Source organism: Tachysurus fulvidraco, chromosome 23 (genome assembly GCF_022655615.1).
Source record: "Tachysurus fulvidraco isolate hzauxx_2018 chromosome 23, HZAU_PFXX_2.0, whole genome shotgun sequence".
Lineage (NCBI taxonomy): Eukaryota > Metazoa > Chordata > Actinopteri > Siluriformes > Bagridae > Tachysurus > Tachysurus fulvidraco.
The window spans coordinates 544,840-562,339 of NC_062540.1; the positions used below are offsets into that span (position 1 = coordinate 544,840).

General features: G+C 42.2%; 4 protein-coding genes across 28 annotated transcripts in view; 2 read left to right on the forward strand and 2 right to left on the reverse strand.

Moving 5' to 3' along the window:
• zgc:158659 (uncharacterized protein LOC791141 homolog) overlaps nucleotides 1–5,327 on the reverse strand; it is a 16,085-nt gene extending 10,758 nt beyond the window's left edge. The window contains exons 1-7 of one of the 5 annotated variants that reach the window (XR_007139282.1): nucleotides 5,106–5,327; nucleotides 3,821–4,323; nucleotides 2,611–2,889; nucleotides 1,461–1,623; nucleotides 1,139–1,348; nucleotides 733–983; nucleotides 228–485 (exon numbers count right to left, since the gene is read on the reverse strand). Coding sequence is in view for 4 of the 5 variants with exons in the window: in XM_047807199.1 (XP_047663155.1) it covers nucleotides 228–485; nucleotides 733–983; nucleotides 1,139–1,348; nucleotides 1,461–1,623; nucleotides 2,611–2,799 (1,071 nt within the window). In the remaining variant the exon portion in view is untranslated. Of the gene's footprint in view, nucleotides 1–227; nucleotides 486–732; nucleotides 984–1,138; nucleotides 1,349–1,460; nucleotides 1,624–1,714; nucleotides 1,840–2,610; nucleotides 2,890–3,820; nucleotides 4,324–5,105 lie in introns of those variants that run through there. The other 4 variants (XM_047807199.1, XM_047807200.1, XM_027162463.2 and 1 more) reach the window with 4 other exon arrangements.
• Nucleotides 5,328–6,200: 873 nt separating this feature from the next.
• LOC125140054 (zinc finger CW-type PWWP domain protein 1-like) lies at nucleotides 6,201–10,664 on the reverse strand. 20 transcript variants are annotated; one of them, XR_007139285.1, is made up of 12 exons: nucleotides 10,304–10,663; nucleotides 9,648–10,005; nucleotides 9,273–9,378; nucleotides 9,038–9,148; nucleotides 8,664–8,784; nucleotides 8,399–8,474; nucleotides 8,163–8,253; nucleotides 7,898–7,960; nucleotides 7,666–7,741; nucleotides 7,496–7,543; nucleotides 6,953–7,074; nucleotides 6,201–6,656 (listed from the first exon to the last, which is right to left on the reverse strand). XR_007139285.1 is itself a non-coding variant. In XM_047807214.1 (11 exons), the coding sequence occupies exons 2-10, from the start codon at nucleotides 9,981–9,983 to the stop codon at nucleotides 7,503–7,505; spliced, it is 1,035 nt and encodes a 344-aa protein (XP_047663170.1). In that variant the 5' UTR covers nucleotides 9,984–10,005; nucleotides 10,304–10,648; the 3' UTR covers nucleotides 6,201–6,653; nucleotides 7,496–7,502. The 20 variants fall into 20 exon arrangements, 15 of the variants coding, with proteins under 15 accessions (XP_047663170.1, XP_047663175.1, XP_047663173.1 ...); XR_007139283.1 differs by having other exon boundaries at nucleotides 8,149–8,253; nucleotides 10,304–10,648; XR_007139287.1 differs by lacking the exon at nucleotides 7,496–7,543 and having other exon boundaries at nucleotides 10,304–10,664.
• A 1,044-nt stretch (nucleotides 10,665–11,708) lies between these two features.
• On the forward strand, nucleotides 11,709–17,280 carry mepceb (methylphosphate capping enzyme b). Of its 2 annotated transcripts, none has more exons than XM_027162472.2 (5): nucleotides 11,709–11,837; nucleotides 13,051–14,729; nucleotides 14,928–15,146; nucleotides 15,304–15,427; nucleotides 16,858–17,280. In XM_027162472.2, exons 2-5 carry the CDS (start codon nucleotides 13,209–13,211, stop codon nucleotides 16,962–16,964), a joined length of 1,971 nt encoding a protein of 656 aa, XP_027018273.1. In that variant the 5' UTR covers nucleotides 11,709–11,837; nucleotides 13,051–13,208; the 3' UTR covers nucleotides 16,965–17,280. The 2 variants fall into 2 exon arrangements, with proteins under 2 accessions (XP_027018273.1, XP_027018271.1); XM_027162470.2 differs by lacking the exon at nucleotides 11,709–11,837 and adding an exon at nucleotides 12,362–12,603.
• A 114-nt stretch (nucleotides 17,281–17,394) lies between these two features.
• Nucleotides 17,395–17,500, forward strand: part of LOC113653043 (zinc finger protein basonuclin-1) — a 3,677-nt gene continuing 3,571 nt past the window's right edge. The window contains exon 1 of the mRNA XM_047807342.1: nucleotides 17,395–17,500. This exon is cut by the window's right edge and continues 103 nt beyond it. The gene's annotated coding sequence lies outside the window, so the exon portion shown is untranslated.

The following is a 17,500-nucleotide window of genomic DNA, read 5'->3' on the forward strand; positions in this document are numbered from 1 at the left end:
ACACACACACACACACACACACACACACACACACACACACAAAGGAGTGAATAAGTGTTTAAGGATGCACAAACGTGTACACTATTTTACATAACACTGTGTTTTCCTGTTTCAGCAAAATTATAAATATCAGAATTAGAGAAACCCAGAGTTTAGAAAGCAGGAACATTTTACATCTTTACAGAATGTAAAAGGAAATAAAGGTATAAATGGTAGCAAAGCTTCACCTTGTCTATGTCTCGGATATTGACATTGACGTAGGTGGCGCAGATGAGTCTGATGCGGAGTGGAGTGTGAGCATTGAAGGTCCAGAGTGAGCGGGGGTTAGTGGGGTCACCCCCTCCGGGGCTTGGACTCGGCTGGGGCGTGCGACGGCTGTATGAGGGAGTAACGAAGCCACTGCATGGCAACTGATCATACACACTGTCCTTACTGACCAACATGAGGTGTGGCAGCTTCCCCACAATGATACAACTACGGATGTACTACACACACACACACACACACACACACACACATACGCACACATACGCACACATGCACACACACGCACACACACACACGCACATACACGCACATACACACACACGCACACACACAAACACACACACGCACACACACATACACAATCACACACACAAACACACACATACACAAACACACACACAGTTAGTAAAAGATAGACAGCTACCTTGTGTGTCTCTCCTGTAGTTAGACTCACACTGTCCTCACCTTGTACTGGCTGAGCGGGTACTTCTCTAGCAGGTACTCATCACAGCCACACACCTTGAGGATATACTGCCCCTGATACTCCTGCACACACAGGCGGAGCTGCTGGGCCGACAGGTGCATACTGCGTGTCTTCTTTCTGATAGCCTCAGCGATCAGTTGCTCTGGCACACAGTCGTGAGCGATCTTCAGCGTGTACTTCTGCTTGGCATTAGATGGAGACACCACCACCCAGATGGTTACAATTAAACGCCCTGCACACACAAAGACACAGAGAATGTTCTGGATTCTGATTGGTCAGAATATGTTCATCAATTTATATATTTATATCAGTAGCACCACGTTTGTCCTAATACATTATTATTATTATAGTAAACGCTCGAGGACTCATACAGAGAGACCCTCACACCTTTGTCGAGTTTGGCATAGATGTGTTGTGGTAGTTGTGGTGATGACTCCACACTGGGGGGGTAAACGTACAGAGCGTGTGTGTGTGGTCCTCCTCCCTCACGCTCCTCCATTGCCTCCCTACACACACTCAGGATGCTCCTCCTGAAGTCCTGCACCTCCGAGTCTTTCACCAGCTCAAACTCACAGATCGGCATTCCTATAGCAAATCCTATGTTTAAAACAGTTATAAAAGTTATTCACACACCATCTCTCTCTCTCTAACACACACACACACACACACACACACACACACACACACACAACTCCACACATGCACGCACCAATCTCACGGTTCAGGATTTTCTCTTCTCGGTTGCCAAGCGGTTCTATGACCTTCAGGATAGGATGGAAAAGTCGAAGGTCACACAGTCGCCGTGTTTCATCGTAAAACTCCTCCCTCTCTGCCTCCTGGGTCACACCCACAAAGATGTAACATGACTCCTCCTACAAGTCACACAGACACATTTATATTTAAATATGATACATGTATTGTACATCACCTTTTACAGACAAGTGGTAGAATCGGGGTATTTACCTGCAGGGGTGGTAGAGGGGTATTTAGCTGCAGGGGTGGTAAAGGGGTATTTAGCTGCAGTGGTGGTAGAGGGAGTGTTTACCTGCAGGAGGTGGTAGAGGGGTATTTACCTCCAGGAGGTGGTAGAGGGGTATTTACCTCCTGGATGGTGGTAGAGGGAGTGTTTACCTGCAGGAGGTGGTAGAGGGATATTTACCTCCAGGAGGTGGTAGAGGGGTATTTACCTGCAGGGTTGGTAGAGGAGTATTTACCTCCAAGAGGTGGTAGAGGGGTATTTACCTCCAGGAGGTGGTAGAGGGGTATTTACCTGCAGGAGGTGGTAGAGGGGTATTTACCTGCAGGGGTGGTAGAGGGAGTATTTACCTGCAGGGGTTCTAGAGGGGGTATTTACCTGCAGGAGGTGGTAGAGGGGTATTTACCTGCAGGACATGGCAGAGGGGTATTTAGCTGCAGGTGTGGTAGAGGGGTATTTACCTGCAGGAGGTGGTAGAGGGGTATTTAGCTGCAGGAGGTGGTAGAGGGGTATTTACCTGCAGGACATGGCAGAGGGGTATTTACCTGCAGGAGGTGGTAGAGGGATATTTACCTGCAGGAGGTGGTAGAGGGGTATTTAGCTGCAGGGGTTGTAGAGGGGTATTTACCTGCAGGAGGTGCTAGAGGGGTATTTACCTGCAGGAGGTGGTATAGGGGGTATTTACCTGCAGGAGGTGGTAGAGGGGTATTTACCTGCAGGAGGTGGTAGAGGGGTATTTAGCTGCAGGGGTTGTAGAGGGGTATTTACCTGCAGGAGGTGGTAGAGGGGTATTTACCTGAGGGGGTGGTACAGGGGGTGGGTATTTACCTGCAGGAGGTGGTAGAGGGGTATTTAGCTGCAGGGATTGTAGAGGGGTATTTACCTGCAGGAGGTGGTAGAGGGGGTATTTGCGGGCCTCTGTGAATAGCTGCTGTTTAATGCTGATGAGTGGAGCTTCACGTAAACACTCCAGACTGACGAGCATCCCATTGGGTAAACAGCAATCCACCAAAATACGGGGGGGCATCAGGTGTAGACCCCATAACTCACCTGAAGATGGCCTTGGGGCCATTCTCTATCACACACACACACACACACACACACACACACACACACACACACACACACACACACACACACACACAACAAACACACACTCACTCTGGGGAATAAACAGACAATATCTTTCAGTCACTACATCTGTTGTAATCCTGAGTCCTAAAATGTCATGTATTAAAGATCTTTATAAGCCTTTAGGAGTCTGTCCTAATAATAATAATAATAATAATAATAATAATAATAATAATAATAATAATAATAATAATAACAACAATAACAATAATAATAATAATAATAATATGTAACATTCTGCGATATCGTGTTGATCATGATATTGTATGTTTTTTTGCTTTAGAGCTGAAAGAAAAAAATGTGTGTGAGAAAGAGCAAAGTGAAAATAAACACACAGTTGTGTTTACACCAGAAGGCAGAGAGTGTAGCATTATCTTCACGCTCATTTTATTAAACACTGGGTCATTTTAATAAGCACATTTTATTATAAACAGAAGGCTGGATTGTGGCTCATGCACGCTGATCACCATCAGAGACATCATGTGAGCTTGAGAAGAAAAAACATCGAGCAAAACAACACCAGAGCTTGAAGCATCGACATCATCATCATCATAACCCTCATCATCACTACTGTCATTTTTAACGTTGCCTTCATCATCACACTTGTCCTCACCACCTTCATCATCATCTCCATCACATCATCATCACTGTTGTCATCATCACCCCAGTCACTGCCATCATTATCATCATCATCATCATCAACAACAACAACCATTATCACTAACATCACTATCATCATCATCATCATCATCAAGTCTTACCACAACACTGTTTAATGGACACCTGCCCCCAGTTGCCACCTGTGGTGCTGTACAAACTACAAATAATTAACACCATCAGCAATTAATTAAACCAGGTAACAATCCAGACACTTTAACTGCTGAATTACACCACTGATTAACACAATTCAGTGTTAGGACCTAAATAAACACTATATGAGGTCATATGTTTTAAGTCCTCACCAGTGAGTGTTTGCCCCGGTTCCTCTCCTCAGTGTTGATCCCAAACCGCTCACTCCAAAAGTGCACTATATAGGGAGACGGAATACTAAACACTCCGTGTGTTCAGTACAAAGGCATTTGGGATGAAGCCGCAGTCAGAGCATCCTCATGAGCTCCGGTGCTGCGCGCGCGCGCGGGATGCCTGCCTGTCTAATCGGTCACCCGGTACCGGCTACGGTGATTAATGAGCGGAAATCCGGCTCTGACACTCGGGCAGGAGGAACAATAGGAGGCAAAGCGCGAGAGTGAGCTGTAGAGGAGGAGGAGGAGGAGGAGGAGGAGGAGAGGAGGAGGAGGAGGAAATCCTTTTGTTTTAAAGGGGACGCGCGCGGTGGCATCAGATCACGGAGAGATGAAGGATCGCGCGCGGCGTGTGTGCTTTAAGAACCGGCGGGGATCCGGGGATCTCCTCACATCAGACACCAGCATCATTACAGACATTATAGAGGGAGAAGGATAAGAAGCTGTTTGGCAGAGAAACGACATCAAATAATAAAGATGTAACAAAATTCTGCCATGAGAAGTAAACACACACGCACACACACGCGCGCGCGCACCAAATCAGTTTTTAGAGATTAATGATATTGTTTTGTAACCTTTGTGTCCTACTAACCCCCCAACATGATGTTAGAGGAAAATAATCCAGGACAAAATCCTGTGATGATGCAAAGCTACTGTTATCACCCTGAACATTGATTCTTTTTCTACAATAAACACCCATGTGTTTTATTCCTCTTACACCGAAGCAATTTACCATCATTTACAACTTTATAATCAAAGACCACATCATAATTTTTATCTGTTTAGTGTTAATCTAACAAGGTTAGCACTTATATAATCACAATGAAACCCTAACAGTGCTGTGGTGTAAATATAAAGATCAGACAGAGATCAGAAGTGATTAGATATCTAACATAGCACACATCTCCATACATGACTTCTAAACAGCTCTCTCTCATGTCACCTAACCTTCATGTTCATCTTTAACATCAAACCTTCAGGTTCATCAGTTCAAGACAGGTCTCTCTCTCACACACACACACACACACACACACACACTTACAGCACCATAAAGGTTCTTCTGTTTCCTCCCATAGAAAACTAGGACCACTGACCATAGAAAGAACCCTGAAATTTCTTTTTCAAACCATGCCTCTAAACTCTAAAAAGGTGCAGAATTGTGTATAGCCAGTGTTTAATGATGTGTGTGTGTTGTGTGTGTGTGTGTGTTGTGGTTGGTACTCACACACTCTCTTACTGCAGTCAGAGTCCTCAAGGTAAGAAACACTCATCTGCTCTCTCCTTCGCTAGATGAAAACTGTTTTTCACTATAAACATGCCTTCCCTGCCCCTCTCTCTCTCTCTCTCTCTCTCTCTCTCTCTCGGACACCGAAACAATAGGGCCAATTTCCTCTCTTCCCTATTTCTGTTACCAAGTGCCTCACACACACACACACACACACACACACACACACACACACACACACACACATAAATATAATGATATGTTGACAAAAACATACATCAATACATGAAAATTAATAATTAAATTAAAAATTAAATAAGGACAAAATCCCTTCATCTCTCTCTCACACACACACACACAGATTTCTTTCGTTTTTTGTTGTTTGTTTTAAGCGATAAGAAAGACTCTTAAATGACTCAAATCAAAATAAAAACACTAGCAAGATATAATAATTGTAGAATTTGGTATTGAACTTAAATTAGTTTTCACTCCTCCTAGAGTCCTTCACTCCGCCTCTAATCATTCTCTTGGAGATTCGGTGTGTTCCAGAAATAAGCTCACGCAGAAAACACACTCACATAAACACACATGATCTTCAGAGTGAGCTTTGAAGGGAATTTTCTGAATGTTTCATATACGTTTCTCTAAAACTGTTACCGTGTCTGTAGGTGTGCCATGAGTTTGTAGATATTTTTCTGTTTACACCTGCTTCTAGTTATTGGTCTCATTACTGATTGTTCACCTGTGTGTGTGTGTGTGTTTAACTGTGTTAATGTAATAATTAATTCTGTTGTTGAGTTTGGAGTGATACGGACTGAGTCATCTATTGTTCCACCTTTTCCTGTTTTTACCCTGTTCATATCTGTGTGTAAGAGAGAGAGAGAGAGAGAGAGAGAGAGAGAGAGATAGTAAGAGAGAGAGAGAGAAAAAAGTGAGAGAGAGAGAAAAAGAGCAAGAGAGGGAGATAGAGAGCGAGAGAGATAAAAAACAGATCGATATATAGAGATGTAGAGACACAGATAATTCTTGACAAAGAGAACAAGAGAAACATGCACACACACACACACACACACACACACACACACACACACTTCCTACACAAACTGGATTTTATTGACATTGCATTAAATAAAGTTAATTCCTAACAGTAACAGAAACATTCATTATAAAATAAAACTTTCTTAAATCGCAGCATGAGAACAAAGTGCACTACAATATAAAGTACACTAGTGTGGTTTGGAACATAGTGAGAGAATGTGTTAGTGTTATTACCCAGAAATAAAGCACACATCCCAAATCTAACACACTTGTGTGTTTAGTCCTTACTCTACTTCCAGCAACCTGAGGGAGAAGCGTCCTGCTCTTTCTTGTTCTCCTCCTCCTCCCTGTCATGCACATCCTTGTATTCTTCATCATCTTCATTCTCATCCTGTTGCTCTACACTTCCCCCTCTCTCTTTCTCTCCTTAAAGCTCTCCATCAGAATGACTGTCTCGGTCAAAGGTCATGTCAGTGCTTGTTTTCATGGCACCCCGAGGCACTGTCTGGTCTGCTATGTGTAGAAAATTGTATTAGTACACTATTGTGTGTGTGTGTGTGTGTGTGTGTGTGTGTGTGTGTGTGTGTGTGTGTGTTTTTTGGGGGGGGGGGGGACGGCATCATGACAACGACAGTTATGGCACATCGACATTATATTTCACACATTATGAAGCTTTGCATTAAGTAAAACAATATTTACAAGGTTTTCATTCATTTATACCGAATACATTATATATATTTTTAATATAATTATTGGCAAATTATTTCTAAATTGAATTGGTGGGTTTGTGCAGCAAACAGTGTCGTCACCTTTTATGTGCTGTTTCTTGTAGGAGTGCAACAATTCTTTTCTTTTCCTTTACATTTACAGCATTTAGCAGACACACTTATCCAGAGTGACTGACTGCTCCTCTTCCCTTCTCACTTTCTTTCTATGAGGGTGATATTCTTATACGTCTGTCTGAGTTTGGACCTCACAATGTTTTTAACAGCTCTAATAGTGCTAACTAACAGCAGTTCTATTAAAAATATCTGCAATATGGTGAGATAAAAATGTCATATTGTGAGAGAATATATCAGAATATTTATATCATATTATCAAGTCACCCAGTTCCACTGATGATTATGTAATACCCAGAATATTATATATATCATAGACCTAACCAGATTATTATAACAAATTAATTACAGGCATAAACTTTATTACAGAATAAAATATTATTGTTGCTCGTCTTTTTGTTTTCTCTCTATTGATCTCTGCTTTTTTATTCCATAAATCCTGAAACATAGTTTTCACAAATATAATATAAACATCTCTTTGTGTGTGTGTGTGTGTGTGTTTGTTTAATGGACCTCATTGCTAGTCATTTCCAGCCTTCCCACAAAACAGCTCCAATATCTCTACAGAGGCACATGTGCACACACAAACAAGAACACACACACAAACACACACCCACAGCATCTGTGTCAGAACAACAATCTAACCTAACTGAGTGTGTGTATGTGTGAGTGCATGCGTGTACCTGCGATATCACTGTCCTCTGAGCTCTCTCTGTCTGACACATAACGCATACGAAACCCAAACTTTACTAAGCGCTCCTGTCAGAGAGATCGGGTGTGTATAAATAAGATGTCACCACAAACACTCCAGGTATTACTGGTATTCTCTGAATGCTAGGTATGGCTACAAACACCCTGCAGTGTATTGTGGGTAATCTGTAGTGATTTATTACCTTCATATTACATTCATATTACCTTCAGAGACAAGTGGAGCGCTTCCTTGGCCATACAGATGGAATCTTTCAGGCGCTTCTGTACCTACACACACACACACACACACACACACACACACACACACACACACACACACACACACACACACACACACACTTTCATGTAACTGAGCAATTCAGGGGCCCAGCACTGGCAGCTTGGTGGACTGTGGATTTAAACTCACGACTTTCCGATCAATCAGAAAAAAATAAAATAGAAGGGTGTGTGTTTACATGAAGAAGATTATCCTCAGGGTGGTCTGCGTAGTCCCTCACTTTGTTGCAGGAGACCCAGGCCCGAGTCACTGGTTCTCCAAAATATGTTACATGGCACTTATACTGCAACATACAATCTGTTTATCTCAACCTGCTTCACTATTGATTAAAGTAAGTTTCACAATATTAATAAATGTGTCGCTGTAGTACATCGTAAAATGTAATTTATATGATGCTAGTGGACATGTGAGCGACACAGGAATAGTACCGGAGTGAGATCGGTCTCTGAGCAGAATTCCAAATATTGCTCTGTGTTTGGATCTCGCTCTACAAGTGCGGGCCACCTATACAAACAAAAACAATATCATCATCACTGTCATTTAGGAGAAGTTCCAAAACCGTGCTCAAATTGAAGTGTAAATAATAAATAACATCATCAACAGTGACTGTGGATCACACACACACACACACACACACACACACACACACACACACACACACACACACACACACACACACACACACACGTGTACCAGGAATAGCCACTTTGCTGGGCCCAAACCAGTGATCCAGGCACCAGACTGTAAAAGAACGTCTCCTCCTCAGGCGCACTGGACTTCTCTTCTGGAGCTGAACAACTGCTGAAGGTGCTGTCTAACAGCATCCACACAGACACACACACAAACAAAAACAGAAACGCAAAAACTGCTTAAATACCTCTAACAAAGTGTGAGAAAGTGTTCTCAGACTCCTCTACATTATCAGGCTTATTTTGTTGGATTTGTAAATTAAAGTAGAAGTCAAGTAAAATTGTCAAGTATATTATTTCAACTGTCACTCCAACTGAGGACGTGTGTGTGTGTGTGTGTGTGTGTGTGTGTGTGTGTGTGTGTGTGTGTGTGTGTACCTGTGTTGTTTTGGCAGGTCCAGTCATCAGGCAAAACTGAAGGATCAACAGCATCACTCAGCCTTCTCCATTTACCACATTCAGGCTTGCTACATTGCACCCACATGACATCTAAACACACACACACACACACACACACACACACACACACACACACACACACACACACAAACACACACACAATGTACTTGATCTATTATCATAATCACAGTCAGGGTTTAATTTAGTCACTCACGCTGATCCCCATCACTGGTCTCATCCCTCTGATCCTTCTCTTCTTGACACTTCTTCCTGTCTGTCTCTCTGTGTGTGATGAGAGTCCGAACCAGACCAAACTGCTGCTGTAAACACACACACATTATGTGGCAGACACCTTTATCCAGAACTTACATTTTATCTCAATTTATACAACAGAAGGTTAAGGGCCTTGTTCAGGGGCCCAGCAGTGGCAGCTTGGTGGATGTGAAACTCGAACTCACAACCTTCCAGCTGGTAATGTAACACCTTAACAACTAGGCTACCACACACACACACACACACACACACACACACACACACACACACACTACAAAGTAAGTGAGTAAATAATAATAATAATAATTTTCATCACCTTGCTGTCTCTGCTTTTCTTTATAATCCGTCTCCCTTTCACTTTCTGTCTCTTTTCATCCTCCCATCCTTTCCTTGCTGTCTTCTCTCCAGATGTTCCTTCATCACCTGACTCATCTGTTCCTTTGTCCTTCCCTCTTTTTTTGGGCCTCCACTTTCTCTCTTTCTGATTTTCACTTCTGTTTTTCTCACTTGCTCCCTCCATCTCTCCTGATCTTCTCTTCCTCAGTTTTGTGGCTCTGAGATACATCACGTTTGTAACTGACTTCAATTCATCATCTTTCCCTCCATCTATCATCTGTTTTTTTTTGTAATGTCTCTCATCTGTGTGCATCATTTATGAGATTAGATTTCTCCTTCTATCCTTACACACAAAGTCAATTAATTAATTCAATTAATTAGCATATTATTGTTTTTATTATTATTTTGAAGTATTATGTACTTTAACATATACCACTTATCAACATATAGAATTCATTAAATAATCTCAGAAATTAATATCATTATTCTAAATAACTAATCTAATTTGATCCTTCAATAATGAACAGGTTTTAGCTAGTAAGCTAACTCCTAACTTAGCTAAATGACATAACTTTTACCGAAATCAAAGGAAATTATTTTTCTCTTCACTCTTATGTAAAATTAATTATATATTACCTCCAAACGGGTCACCGGGAGTAAATATTATGCGTCAGAAGTTCGTTAAAGCGAGAAGTTTTATCACCGTCAATGTCTTTAGCTAGTAGGCTAACAGGCTAACAGCCTGAGAGAAAACTGACACAATATTTTCCCGCGCTCGGTCAAGATCCCGCCACAGGGGACGTGCGGAATGAATCATTTTAATGACTCTGAGTCACTTGGTTCGGTTTACTAAATGATCCAGATCTTTTTTCCCACTTATGTGCTACGGGGTTTTCCCCCATTAGGAAATTATAAAGTGTTCTGAATGAAGATAAAGAATGTCAGGTTATGGACATAATACTTTAGGCTCCATTTATCATGCTGGATATGAGCAAATGTATGCATTAATCCGATAAGATGGAAAAGGGGGAAACTTCCCAGTTCACATCTTTAGCATCTTTAGCTCAACACATCTTTAGCATCTTTAGCTCACTACATCTTTAGCATCTTTAGCTCAACACATCTTTAGCTCACTACATCTTTAGCTCAGCACATCTTTAGCTCACTACATCTTTAGCATCTTTAGCTCAGCACATCTTTAGCTCACTACATCTTTAGCTCACTACATCTTTAGCTCACTACATCTTTAGCTCAGCACATCTTTAGCTCACTACATCTTTAGCATCTTTAGCTCAACACATCTTTAGCATCTTTAGCTCACTGCATCTTTAGCATCTTTAGCTCAACACATCTTTAGCTCACTACATCTTTAGCTCAGCACATCTTTAGCTCACTACATCTTTAGCATCTTTAGCTCAGCACATCTTTAGCTCACTACATCTTTAGCTCACTACATCTTTAGCTCAGCACATCTTTAGCTCACTACATCTTTAGCTCACTACATCTTTAGCTCACTACATCTTTAGCATCTTTAGCTCAGTACAATCAATGCACTTAAACCAATGTGTTGTTGACATACTACACATCACTAGAGACCAGATTACACTGTGTTTTATCTCTCTAAGTAAATCTATGGAGATTAATGCGATACACATAATATTTATCACTCATTAACATGATAAAGATTCGCTTATTTTGACTGTCAAACTTAATGACTGATGATTAACACGATACGAAAATGTAAATAATTCAACGTGTAATAATGAAGTGTACCAAACTGCAAACGGTTATTTTTATCTTTTGTCACTTGGGTTAGGTTATGGTTATGTTATGGTTATGTTATGGTTATGTTATGTTATGGTTATGTTATGGTTAGGTTATGGTTAGGTTATGGTTATGTTATGGTTATGTTATGTTATGGTTAGGTTATGGTTAGGTTATGGTTATGTTATGGTTATGTTATGTTATGGTTATGTTATGGTAAATCTAGAGCGCTGCTGTTGCGAGACTGGACTACAAGTTCCATAGAGACACAACAGCTCAAACAGGAAGTGTCTCTGATTAATGCCTTTCTCTGTGCTGGGATTGGACAGAACTACTCGGGAATCTTAACTGTGATTGGCTAGTAATTGTTCGTCTTGGGCAGTCGGAGCACGTTACCGGAATACAGGTGGGAAAAGTCTACAAATGTTAAGTGGGTGTGATTGTGCGTAGAAATAACTTATTGTCGATTAAAATGCGACGTGTTAGTAACCAATATTTCATTTAGTGCAAAAGTGACATTTAAGTGAACTAAGTGCTGTCAGATGTAAGAGTTTTAAACAGAAACCCTGCATGTTGTTTACACCGGAAGTTGGTGTCCTTGCACATTCCTGAAAAACCTGCTTATATTTAGAAAGCTTTTAATAGTAAACGTCATTCTTGACTTTCTTATAATGGGAATATGGATTTATCCCAAATTATGGATTATATTTGTTGATGCTGTGAAGTGAAACGTGTGATTAGTTAGGTTTCAGGCAGACAGTTTGGACACCTAACTTGAGGTAAAGGCGGGACTTGGCAGCGCGTGCTTCAGTTGGAACAATTCTATTGGACAGGACGACGCTTACGGATTCCTTGGTGGCTTGTCATTGGTGGAGTCGGCTGTCCGTCAGGGTTTGTTCAGGGCTGTATAGAGCTATAAGAGCGTGGGTACCTCAGCAGTGAGATACAGAAGCCTTGAAGGCTCAGTAGCGAACATTTTACACGTTCTATAGGAAATAGGGAGAAAAATAAGCTCGCAGACGTTCACGTACACAGCATGCCGAGTCCTCACCGAGCACGAAGCGTTTGAGAAATGCGTGTTTTCTGGAATAGGCGACACAGAGTTATATTTTTTTGGTGCATTTTTTTGGTTTGGGGTTCAAGGGTCACGGGATACAAACAAGTCCGACACGGTAAATAAGATGGCGCTGAAGTCACAACTGTGGGGCTTTCGTGGTGTTTTGCAGAGAAAGCAGTAACTTGGGGGAGGGAATCTCTGAACCACAGCTCAACACAAGCAAGAAGGCGGAGCTCTGTGTGTGTGTGTGTGTGTGTGTGTGTGTGAGAGAGAGAGTGTGTGTGAGTGACAGAGAGTGTGAGAGAGAGGGAGGGTGTGAGTGTGTGTGAGAGAGTGTTTTATAGTAAGTGTGTTTTATAGTAAGTGTGTGTGTGTGTGTGTGAGAGAGAGAGAGGGAGGGAGGGTGTTTGTGCGAGTGTGTGAGAGAGAGTTAGGTAGAGGGAGATCTGTCTTTATTTTAGTCTCCTCTGAGACACCAGTTTTCCACAGTATTAATAATAATAATAATTAGCATTGCTGCTTTATGTTAGCATTAACTGTGCGGTTTGTGATTGTTTTCCAGCTCCACTGCAGTCTTCAGCCTTGGCTACAGTATCATGGGGACGTCTTTGAACCTATAAGCAGACGAGTTTTCTGCAAGTTTACAAAAGCAAATTTTCTCAACAAATTTGGACACTTTCTCCCTGTCTGGCCCATGCATGCAGAACCGAGCAGTAGAAGATGATTGAGATGTCCATAGAGAAAGAAACTGTCGTAACAGGAGATGGAACGGCAGCCGTTTTGAACCCGTCACCATCCCGGAACCTAGCGGGGCACATTAAGGCTCCGAGTCCATCGTCTTTGGCACCAGTCAGCATCGACACGCCGTTTATGGCTAACATGGTGCTAGCAGAAGTGGCTGCTAACCCAGCTTTGACAGAAGAGGTGGGACACGATGAGGAAATCACAGAAACGATGCAAACAAAAGAAAACAATAAGCTCTTGTATGTGAAAAATGGTATAGAATCTCACGCTGGGCCTCAAAAACTTGGCAAACGACGCTACAGCATGAATGCTGGCTTTAAGCATCCAGGATTTAGTAAGCGCAGACGGCGAGCTAACTCTGAGTGTGACCCAGTCTTACCCAGCAACTTCCTGTTGGGGGGAAACATTTTTGACCCTCTGAATCTCAACAGCCTGTTGGACGAGGAGGTGAACCGGGCGTTGAATGCAGAGACGCCCAAATCATCGCCGCTTCCCTCAAAGAGCAGGGAGCCTGTCGAGATCCTGATCCCCAGAGACATCACTGACCCGCTGAACCTCAGTGGCAAGGGCGGAAATGCCAATAGAGGCGTCCTGGTGTCGCCCTTAAAGAAGCGGCGCCATAGAAACAGGCACCATGGTGGCAGTGGTGGCCATCTCGAACCCTCAGACTCTGAAAAGACAAAGGGTGTGAAGGAGGATGGTGCTTTGTTTCCTGGACAGCATTTAGAAGAGGAACTAGCTGAGGAGTCGCCGCAACCCTACGAACTCAACACGACCATCAACTGCCGTGACGAAGTGGTTCCGCCCATACTGCCACGATCCCGGTCCACAAACTCCGCTCCACAGGCTAGAACTAAAAACTCCTCCACTCTGCATTCCAAACACAGAAAGCGCAGACGAACAACCAGTCATTCAGAACGCTCGTCGTCCATCACGTCAACTCCCATCAATAAGCAGCTCAATTTAGACAGAGGGCGGAGTCAGACGTTTCACACACCCATTGTGGGTGGAACCACAGGAAGCCATTTTGCAGCAAACCATTGCATGTCACAGAAAAATCGAGGCAAACCAAGACGTGAATACCATTACGGCACCTATAGCTGTTACTATGGTTATCAGACACCGACTCTGAACGTAGACCCTCGTCTGGCGGCGTTCAGGCCCGAATGGTTCAGTGGGAAAAAAGTCCTGGAAGTTGGATGCAATGTAGGTCATATGACTCTCGCCATCGCTAAGAACTGGAGCCCTGCTCACATCCTGGGCTTGGATATTGATGGCGGTGTGGTTCATGCAGCACGACAGAACCTCCGCCACTTCCTATCTGAGCTGCAGAAAAAGGAAGTGAGACCACATACATACACACAGGGGAACTCTTGCAAAGTGGAGACAAAGCGGACATTCCCTGTTTCTTTAAGACTATGCAGGGGTCCAATTGCTGCTCCTCCCTTACTGCCTCCTGCCCCTGGTGTGTTTCCTAACAATGTGTCCTTCATGAAGGTAAGTGTGTGTGTGTGTGTGAGAGTGAGAGTGAGAGAGAGAGTAAGTCTGTCTAGCTGATTGTGTTCAGATTTAGTTCAGTTTCTCTCTCACTGGTTTATCTTTTGGCTGTTAATGTAGCGTTTGCTCACCTCCTGTTAGCTTTAGCTTTTAGCTACAAGTCTGTTTTTGAGCACGTGTGTGTGATTGTGATTGTAGGGGAACTACGTCCCAGAGAGCGATGCGGTGCTGATGTCCCAGAGTGCAGAGTATGACGTCATCATGTGTCTGAATGTGACGAGGTGGGTTCAGCTGAACTGGGGAGACGTCGGGCTCCAGCGACTCTTCAGACGTGTTTACTCACAGCTGAACCCCGGGGGAGTGTTTATTCTCCAGCCACAGCCATGGAGCTCGTACTGCAAGAGGAAGAGACTGACTGTAAGTGTGTGTGTGGAGAATAAACTCAAATTAAACCCTAACTGAAGACATCCAGTCTAACGTTAAACCCGTACTAACTCCAGACTAGACTCTAGTCACTAAACTCTTACTGCTTTTCTAGACTAATCCCAGTTTTCTGTGATGTTTGTGTTTTTAGGAAACGACCCACAGGAACTACAACAACATTCGGCTCAGACCGGATCAGTTCAGCTCCTACCTCACCTCCGAGGTGGGGTTCTCCAGCTATGAGCTCATCAGCACCACCAAGAGCTGCTCTAAAGGTGAAACCCCTACAACGGCCGCCTCCATCACACACACGTTATTCTAGAATTTATTTTATAGCTGAAATTACAATAAAACGACTGACCCCTTCCCCCAGTGACTCCGCCCCTTTTGCTGAATGCCCATGTGTCTTGGCGTGTGGGTGGAGTTTATTTCGAGCTCTATTGCTTTGCGTTACTTTTTTTTAGGGTTTCTTGAACTGATAAAAGGCAAAAATCCACAATACAGAAATCTTTAGAAACTCAGAAATCCATTAGCAAACAGGGGGCGATATCAGCTACCTGTCGCCCTCTAGTGTGACTACAGGGTAAGACACAAACAACTAAACAAGCGTTTCATCTGAGACACATTTTACTGAAGGGTGCCAGTTACTGCACTATACACACACTGCACTATACACACACTGCACTATACACACACTGCACTATACACACACACACACTATACACTACACTTTATGCTCTATACACACACTATACACACTACACTATACAAACTCTATACACAATCTATACACACTCTACACTATACATACTCTATACACACTATACATACTCTATACACACTGCACTATACACACACTGCACTATACACTACACTTTATACTCTATACACTCTCTATACACTATACACACACTACACACTCTGCACTATACATACTCTATACACACTCTACAGTATACACACTATACACACTACACTATACACACTATACACACACAATATACATACACTATACACACTACACCATACATACTATACACACACTACACTATACATACTCTATACACACTCTACAGTATACACACTGCACTATACACACACAATATACATACACTATACACACTACACCATACATACTATACACACACTACACTATACATACTCTATACACACTCTACAGTATACACACTATACACACTACACTATACACACTATACACACACAATATACATACACTATACACACTACACCATACATACTCTATACACACTCTACACTATATATACACACCACACTATACACACACTACACTATACACACTCTATACACATTCTATACACTATACACTCTCTATACTGTACACACTCTATACACACTGTCTATACTGTACACACTACACTCTATACATACTCTATACACACTCTACACTATACATACTCTATACACACACTGCACTATACACTACACTTTATACTCTATACACTTTCTATACACTACACACTCTATACACACTATACACACACTACATTATACATACTGTACACACTATACACACTCTCTATACTGTACACACTCTACACTATACACACTATACACACTCTCTATACTGTACACACTATACACTCTATACACACTCTATACACTATATACATGTGTATATATATATATATATATATATATATATTTTTTTTTTTTGGTTTCTCAGGAATACAGAGGCCGATCTATCTGTTCCACAATGGCCCCGCCTCCAGCAGGAAGTCCTCCACTAGAAGAGGAAGTGACACACAGGATGAGGAAAAAGAAACTGAGTGAATGTTAATGCTTCAGTGCTGCTTTAATTAGAGACGTGATCACTTCCACAGGACTCTGAGCCACTGTCGCAGTACACACACACACACACACACACACAGTATATTGATCTTTTTAATAAAAGGTTGTCTTGTTTCTAGCAGCTCAACATTTGTTTGTATTGTAAATTTAGGCTTGTGTGTAGCTTTAACTGTAAATGTAAAAAAGTTCATATAAAATTTTCAAGCTGTTTTTTTTTTTTGAAAAGTGTTTGAGAGAATCAGAGAATGTAACTGCTTTTAAAGATTTTTGTTGTATGGAATAAATAATCAAGTCTTTACTTTGTCGTGTGTGTGTTCGTGTAGCCCAGTATTTTAACCTGGGTTGGGGGGGGGGGTTTATTTCACTCTGAACTTATTAACATAGAGTTTATATTTTCTAACCATGTCAAACAAACACTCACACACACACACACACACACGCAGTGAAACAGTTTCAGCTGTTAATTATGACAAGAAAGGCAAACTTTCTCAGTAACTCTGGAAATCTTCTGTCACAAC